Here is an 8,775-nt window from a genome sequence, read left to right as displayed (position 1 = left end):
AAAGAATGTAAATTAAGTTACAAAAAAAAAAGTTTCAGAAAAAAAAAATCCATTCGATGACTGCAGTAAGATAATATAGCCCCAGCTAGGTGCTACCTTATAGGATGCCTAAAGTTAGACTTGTGTTCATGGAAATGTATGTATCAGCTGTGTTTGCTATGAAAATATTTAGATTAACTAAGATCTTTAGTAATTCAATAAAAAATAAGATATATAGCCCCAGCTAGGTGCTACTTTATAGGATACCTAAAGTTAGACTTTTGTTCATGCAAATGTATGTATCAGCTGTGTTTGTTATGAAAATATTTAGATTAACTAAGATCTTTAGTAATTCAATAAAAAATGGGGGGAAAACAGTATAGAAAGTAAACATAGATACCAGAGACAGTGTGGGAAGAGTATGGGAGATGGCAGAGGGTAAGAGATAGGGAATCGAGGATGGGGGAAAAGCAAAACATGGAACTAGAAATAGAAAATTATTTGTTGACAATAATGTATGTTGATGTGCTTGATTGAGACAATATACAGTGTACTCTGGATGGAAAATCTCATTTTGTACGCTGTAATGATGTACAGTGAATGAACTTAAACAAATAAATTTAAATAAGACAAAAAAAAAAAAAAAAAAGATAACGAACGTGGCCCATTTCATGTTACGTGTCTTTTACCGCAGTGGGAAAAATAACAGGGCTCCAAAGCCTACAGGTTTAAAACAAAAACTGACCACTGAGCTTTTTAATCAACGCTTACCACCTCACTTCCATAAAGTATTGTGAGTTCTCCGTTTGTCTGCACAATGTCGTCCCAAGAGAAGCGAACGTATTACCTCTTGGATTTCCTTTTCCAGCAGCTCCACTCTCTCTCGGAGGTGCCTCCTCTCTGTGTCAATAGAAAGGAGTTCCAGGCGAACTGAGCTGCTTTCTCCCTCGGCTTGATGGGCTTTGACCTCCCAGTCTTCAGCACGGTTATGAAGCATCTGAAATCGATCTAACAAATCCTGATTTTCTTGTTCCTAGTTTGATCATAATGAAACGGTTTCTGAATTAGTAAGTGTCACACACTGAATACCCGTGCTACATACATACACCCACATACTGGGAATGCTAAATGCATGCACGTGCTGGGAATTCTGTTATAACTCAGAGAGCTTTAGGCCCCGCAGCCTTGCTTCTGTGCAGGGGCTATATACTAAGACCTCAGGGCAAATATAAAAACATGGCCGGTGAGATCCTCACTCTCAAATGCTTAAAACCTCATAGCAAAGGCAGGATAAACAGGTATAATTTTCTTTTAAATCAGTCTTAAATCCAACCTAATATGTCTGTCACCTTAGCAGCCATTAAGCTCTCCCAGCGCGACACCTCGGTTATGTAACTGTGAACCCTACTCTTCATTTCTTCTTTTTCTTGTACTGCTGCTTCCAATTCCAATGAGATTTCCTATAAACCAGAAGATAGAAGACAAATCTAAAATAAACACCGAATGAGTTCTAGCTATGTGCAAACAGCTCCTTTGGAATTGGGGAATAAGAGAGTAAGAAAAACAAAACAAAACTGCTCTTAAATGTTATTTTCACATATTTCTTCTGGCTGATCTTGACTTTTTAACCAAACTTTACCACATCTTTACCAAAAGAGTCCTGACCATGTACCTGAAACTTACATTAAGGTCCAGACATGGTTGAGGGTTGGCATTAAAATCATGTATGAGCAATATACTTTATACTAAATATCAAAAGTAATTAAAAAGTATATTGCCAGAAGGACTGGCAGGTGGTGCGGTAGTTAAGGTGCTAGACTCCCACATGGTTGTCCATGGTTCGAGTTATAGACCTGCTGGCTTGCTTTCTCACTTTTCCTCTCTCTGGTCAAATAAAAATAAATAAACAAATAATATTAAATATATAACTTGGGGCCAGTCAGTGGTGTGTTAGCAGGGGCGCTGGATTTCCACATGGCCAGTCGTGGTTCAAGTCCCAGACCTGGCGATTTGAAAATCATGACAAATAAATAAATACATTTAATAAAAAAAAAAAAAAAATTGAGACAGAGATTGGAAGATAAGAAAACACACACACACACACACTCACACACCACACACCCACCCCATCCCTTCTTCTCCATTTCTCCATCCTATCCAGATTTTGGGCAGGCACACACACATAAACAGCATGATTTTTAAGTCACTGGTTCTGGAATGTGAACTGCGTGGTTTGTCATGTGGGATCTGGTTCCCTCAACCAGTAGGCATGAGGCCGGCCCTGAAAGTAACTTTTTAAAAACAAAATATTTAAACAGCAAAATCATTGTTCTTCTTGATACAATCCTTTAATAGACCAAGACAAACAAAAGCATCACCTTTCAGTATCTGTCATTAAAACATTAATTTATTTATAAATAGATCTCTAAGCCAATGGAAGTAAGCACAGTGATTAAAACTTATCAGGGGTCTTGAAAACACACACGCTTCACCCTGTGAGTGAAGCTGAGGTCCTTGCTGTTCACAGAACAGTGACCAAGACTTTTTTGCCACAGAGATTTCCAAGCCCCCCGTGTTAGGTTTTCCTGCAACACAGACCAAAATGGCGAGGAATCCACCGCTATGTCCGTTATGTGCCTGTGACACAGAACAGCATTCTCAACTGAATTCTTAACATCTTGAGAACACCAGTCTCCTTAAAGACAGATTTATGTTGCTTATATTGACATTGATATGACCAAATTTTAGAAAAAATGTTTAGGATATTATAAAACCACCAGCTTATGCACTGTGTCCATACCTGGTTTTCTCTCGCCATTGTAGCCAGGTCATCTTGTAGCCGTCTGTTCTCCTTGAATGACATCTCCCTGGACCGCCCCACCTCATCGAGCTCTTTGTGAGCCACATCCAGCTGGCGCCGGAGGCTGCTGATCTCGCGGTCTCGACTGGTCAGTGTGTCCTTTAGCTTGCTGGAAAATGAGTGAGGTGGAAAATATTAGAGAAAGCTGGTTAAAAACTGTAATTTATTTGAAAGAAAACTGTTGTGGACTGAATTAAGCACACTAACAACACAAGAAATTACACCTGCTGCATTAAAATGTCGAATCATTAGGTAAAGCAGATTTTCTAATCTCTAGCAATTATTTCATGCAAATGAAGTAAAAAATAAATTACTCCAAAAGCCAAATAAAAAACAGAAAACCATCACGTGTTAAACACAAAAGATTGGGTTGCTGGAAAAGTCATGATGCGTTTTTCCATAGAAAAACAAAAAATACATCATGACTTTTTCAATGACCCAGTATAATAGATTCAATTACATATACTTATTGAATGTTTATGGTCCCACTATTATATAAAATGTAAAGACATGTAAAATAAATATAAAGAAGAGTCAGCAGGTGACATGGTGGTTAAGGTGCTGGGCTTCCACATGGCCAGCTGTGGTCTGAGACCTAGACATGGCAGCCTGCTTTCTCACTTTCTTTCTTTCTTTCTCTCTGTCTCTTTTTCGGTCTCTTTCTTATGACCGTGCGTGCCCTGTAGCAAATTTAAAAATAATTGGGATCTGGTTCCCTCAACCAGTAGGCATGAGGCCGGCCCTGAAAGTAACTTTTTAAAAACAAAATATTTAAACAGCAAAATCATTGTTCTTCTTGATACAATCCTTTAATAGACCAAGACAAACAAAAGCATCACCTTTCAGTATCTGTCATTAAAACATTAATTTATTTATAAATAGATCTCTAAGCCAATGGAAGTAAGCACAGTGATTAAAACTTATCAGGGGTCTTGAAAACACACACGCTTCACCCTGTGAGTGAAGCTGAGGTCCTTGCTGTTCACAGAACAGTGACCAAGACTTTTTTGCCACAGAGATTTCCAAGCCCCCCGTGTTAGGTTTTCCTGCAACACAGACCAAAATGGCGAGGAATCCACCGCTATGTCCGTTATGTGCCTGTGACACAGAACAGCATTCTCAACTGAATTCTTAACATCTTGAGAACACCAGTCTCCTTAAAGACAGATTTATGTTGCTTATATTGACATTGATATGACCAAATTTTAGAAAAAATGTTTAGGATATTATAAAACTACCAGCTTATGCACTGTGTCCATACCTGGTTTTCTCTCGCCATTGTAGCCAGGTCATCTTGTAGCCGTCTGTTCTCCTTGAACGACATCTCCCTGGACCGCCCCACCTCATCGAGCTCTTTGTGAGCCACATCCAGCTGGCGCCGGAGGCTGCTGATCTCGCGGTCTCGACTGGTCAGTGTGTCCTTTAGCTTGCTGGAAAATGAGTGAGGTGGAAAATATTAGAGAAAGCTGGTTAAAAACTGTAATTTATTTGAAAGAAAACTGTTGTGGACTGAATTAAGCACACTAACAACACAAGAAATTACACCTGCTGCATTAAAATGTCGAATCATTAGGTAAAGCAGATTTTCTAATCTCTAGCAATTATTTCATGCAAATGAAGTAAAAAATAAATTACTCCAAAAGCCAAATAAAAAACAGAAAACCATCACGTGTTAAACACAAAAGATTGGGTTGCTGGAAAAGTCATGATGCGTTTTTCCATAGAAAAACAAAAAATACATCATGACTTTTTCAATGACCCAGTATAATAGATTCAATTACATATACTTATTGAATGTTTATGGTCCCACTATTATATAAAATGTAAAGACATGTAAAATAAATATAAAGAAGAGTCAGCAGGTGACATGGTGGTTAAGGTGCTGGGCTTCCACATGGCCAGCTGTGGTCTGAGACCTAGACATGGCAGCCTGCTTTCTCACTTTCTTTCTTTCTTTCTCTCTGTCTCTTTTTCGGTCTCTTTCTTATGACCGTGCGTGCCCTGTAGCAAATTTAAAAATAATAATAATGACAAATGGAATTAAATAAATAACTCTAAAAAGCAATAAAGAACAAGTAGGTATAGAATAAGAGAACATCTAATAGGATACAGGCGTTTTGATGTGTATGACGGAGGGAGGGAGTGGGTCAAAGAGGATAACATCTTCTGAAGGAAGCAAGAAAATGATGCTGCCATTGGCAAAGATGAAGAAAAAGGAAAACTTCTCATTGCTGGATTGCTATTAAAAACAGATAAAGCTGTAATCACTGAAAATTTCTCAAAAAGCTGGCTGCATCTCACTCATTACTTACTTCATAGATGATTCATACTCTGAGACTGTTATCTTTATCTGAGCAATAGCTTTTTCCTAAAGAAATCATAAAAAATATGTAAGATTCTGGACAATTCATATAGAAATCTCTTTAATTTATGTAATTCATCACATTTATATAGTTCAAATATAAATTATTCCATAAAACAAGCCCCAAGGAAAGATAATTCCAGGCTCCAACTGTATGTCACATATGACCATGCCTCCCCTGCACCCTTGGGCCCTGAACGATGCTTTACGAAAGATGATAAAATCACATTCTAGAAATAGATTAAAAACCACATTTTGAAGATTCAAATTACTGAGATAAATGAAATTTAAATATATTAGAAGACATGGCCCTGGGCCTTAGGAACTTGTTATATAGGGATAAGAATTGTATATTCGAAACTGAATAAAACTATCTTTTCTGTTGAGATGCTGGAAAGTGACATTTAATAGTCACATACTTTATTAGCCAGATTATCTTGCAGGCTTGCAATCTTTTCTGTCTTTTCATCTACTGTCTCCTGAAGAAAGTCTTTTTCTTTATCAATAACGCTGATGGTCTTTTTCATTATATGGGCCTCCTCATCTTGGGAAGTTATCTTAAGGTTCAGTTTATCTATAAATAAAAAGAAATGTTTGTTAGACAAGTATATTAGCATTAGCAAAAACAAAGTATAACGACACTTACCTATGTTTTCCTCCAGCGCTGTGATCTGCGCCTGGGCTGACTCCAGTTCACTTCTCTTCATGGAAAGCCGGTGCTGATAGTCATCGAGTGACCGCTGCAGCTGCTCATTTACCGCCCTGAAAAACCAGTGGACAGAACAAATGGCGTTCTCGATCTCTCAGACAGAAGGTTTTTAAATGAGAAGTCTTATAAATTCTTCACTTATTTTTAAAATTTCTACTATTTCTTATTTTACAACTCTTCCAGTATAACCAATGGCATTATATTACATATTATTTCTTGCCATCTACCATTCTTCGCCAAAATGGTTTCGTCTTCCTAAAAATAATAACTAGACAAGTCAAATTAGTTGTATACTCTCTTCTAGAAGCTTCTGGGTAGTTTTGAAGCTCTTCTAACTTTCCTAATAAGAACCACTGTTCCTTTAAATCTAGTTTCAATGGTGGAGGCAAAGAGAAAGTCCTGTGTTCTTTTTAAGTCAGGGATTCACTGGGTCACAATTCTCCTGCCTTAGCCTCCCAGGTGGCTGGGACTACAGGTGTGCGCCACCATGCCCAGCTCTTCCAGCCTGGGTCTCGCTGTTGCCCACCCTGGTCTGAGCTTGGGATCCTCCTGTGTCAGCCTCCTGAGCAGCAGGGCCTCCACGGCACACCTGGCTCATTTAGAGCCTGCTACTTCAAAGGACTATCTTTAAACACGGACCATCCTGGCCAGTGAATTTGTAATTTTGCTTCTTACTCTGACTTTTTGGATGGGGAGTCAATTAGAGATCATAACAAGCAGGAACAGCAGGCATTTCATATAGTGCAATGGAGATTTAAAACCAAAGACTGGGGCCAGCAGGTGGCATCATGGTTAGGGCACTGGATTGTCACATGTTCAACCACAGCTTGAGTCCTGGACCTGGAGGCTTGCTTTTCCATTTTTCCTGTCTCTCTCTGTGCCCTATAGTAAAAATTATAAATAAATTAATTAATTTTAAGAAGGTAAATAAATTCTAAAGAAAAAAAAAAGGGACTAACAGGTGGCATGGTGGTTAAGGTGCTAGATACTCCCATATGGCTGAGCCACAGTTCGAGTCCCAGACCTGGTGGCTTGCTTTCTCACTCTCTCTCTGTATATGTCTCTTTGCTCAAATTAAAAATAAATAAATAAATAAAAGACTAAAGACTGATTTTCAGAGAGCCAAAGAAAAAATGCACAGTGGCCAGATGTGGGACAGTGGTAAAAAACAACGTTGTGCGAGGCAATCCCACATGGGGAAGTTTCTGGTTCATGACCAGAGGCCTCCCCAAGTTGTCAGACATGTGTGCTCATGGTCTGGGGCTAGCTGAGGCTGGAGGGGAACCACGGTGTCAAGACCCTGTTAAAGGTACTCGTTCGCTCTCTCTCATGGTGTGATAAACAGATTAATTTAAAAAAGGAAAAAAGTTATTTGAAAGAAAACTGTTGTGGACTGAATTAAGCACACTAACAACACAAGAAATTACACCTGCTGCATTAAAATGTCGAATCATTAGGTAAAGCAGATTTTCTAATCTCTAGCAATTATTTCATGCAAATGAAGTAAAAAATAAATTACTCCAAAAGCCAAATAAAAAACAGAAAACCATCACGTGTTAAACACAAAAGATTGGGTTGCTGGAAAAGTCATGATGCGTTTTTCCATAGAAAAACAAAAAATACATCATGACTTTTTCAATGACCCAGTATAATAGATTCAATTACATATACTTATTGAATGTTTATGGTCCCACTATTATATAAAATGTAAAGACATGTAAAATAAATATAAAGAAGAGTCAGCAGGTGACATGGTGGTTAAGGTGCTGGGCTTCCACATGGCCAGCTGTGGTCTGAGACCTAGACATGGCAGCCTGCTTTCTCACTTTCTTTCTTTCTTTCTCTCTGTCTCTTTTTCGGTCTCTTTCTTATGACCGTGCGTGCCCTGTAGCAAATTTAAAAATAATAATAATGACAAATGGAATTAAATAAATAACTCTAAAAAGCAATAAAGAACAAGTAGGTATAGAATAAGAGAACATCTAATAGGATACAGGCGTTTTGATGTGTATGACGGAGGGAGGGAGTGGGTCAAAGAGGATAACATCTTCTGAAGGAAGCAAGAAAATGATGCTGCCATTGGCAAAGATGAAGAAAAAGGAAAACTTCTCATTGCTGGATTGCTATTAAAAACAGATAAAGCTGTAATCACTGAAAATTTCTCAAAAAGCTGGCTGCATCTCACTCATTACTTACTTCATAGATGATTCATACTCTGAGACTGTTATCTTTATCTGAGCAATAGCTTTTTCCTAAAGAAATCATAAAAAATATGTAAGATTCTGGACAATTCATATAGAAATCTCTTTAATTTATGTAATTCATCACATTTATATAGTTCAAATATAAATTATTCCATAAAACAAGCCCCAAGGAAAGATAATTCCAGGCTCCAACTGTATGTCACATATGACCATGCCTCCCCTGCACCCTTGGGCCCTGAACGATGCTTTACGAAAGATGATAAAATCACATTCTAGAAATAGATTAAAAACCACATTTTGAAGATTCAAATTACTGAGATAAATGAAATTTAAATATATTAGAAGACATGGCCCTGGGCCTTAGGAACTTGTTATATAGGGATAAGAATTGTATATTCGAAACTGAATAAAACTATCTTTTCTGTTGAGATGCTGGAAAGTGACATTTAATAGTCACATACTTTATTAGCCAGATTATCTTGCAGGCTTGCAATCTTTTCTGTCTTTTCATCTACTGTCTCCTGAAGAAAGTCTTTTTCTTTATCAATAACGCTGATGGTCTTTTTCATTATATGGGCCTCCTCATCTTGGGAAGTTATCTTAAGGTTCAGTTTATCTATAAATAAAAAGAAATGTTTGTTAGACAAGTATATTAGCATTA

General features: G+C 37.8%; 1 protein-coding gene across 1 annotated transcript in view; it reads right to left on the bottom strand.

Moving 5' to 3' along the window:
• Positions 1-8,775, bottom strand: part of CEP135 (centrosomal protein 135) — an 80,151-nt gene that overhangs the window by 15,115 nt on the left and 56,261 nt on the right. The window contains exons 17-21 of the mRNA XM_006167693.3: positions 8,576-8,730; positions 8,107-8,162; positions 4,101-4,269; positions 1,329-1,439; positions 827-1,012 (exon numbers count right to left, since the gene is read on the bottom strand). Of these exons, the coding sequence (XP_006167755.1) occupies positions 827-1,012; positions 1,329-1,439; positions 4,101-4,269; positions 8,107-8,162; positions 8,576-8,730 (677 nt within the window). The remainder of the gene's footprint in view (positions 1-826; positions 1,013-1,328; positions 1,440-4,100; positions 4,270-8,106; positions 8,163-8,575; positions 8,731-8,775) is intronic.

The sequence above is a fragment of the Tupaia chinensis genome, unplaced genomic scaffold, assembly GCF_000334495.1.
Source record: "Tupaia chinensis unplaced genomic scaffold, TupChi_1.0 Scaffold144982_1, whole genome shotgun sequence".
NCBI lineage: Eukaryota > Metazoa > Chordata > Mammalia > Scandentia > Tupaiidae > Tupaia > Tupaia belangeri.
The sequence above is the reverse complement of the archived record's forward strand: the minus strand, read 5'-3'. Positions and strand labels throughout refer to the sequence as shown.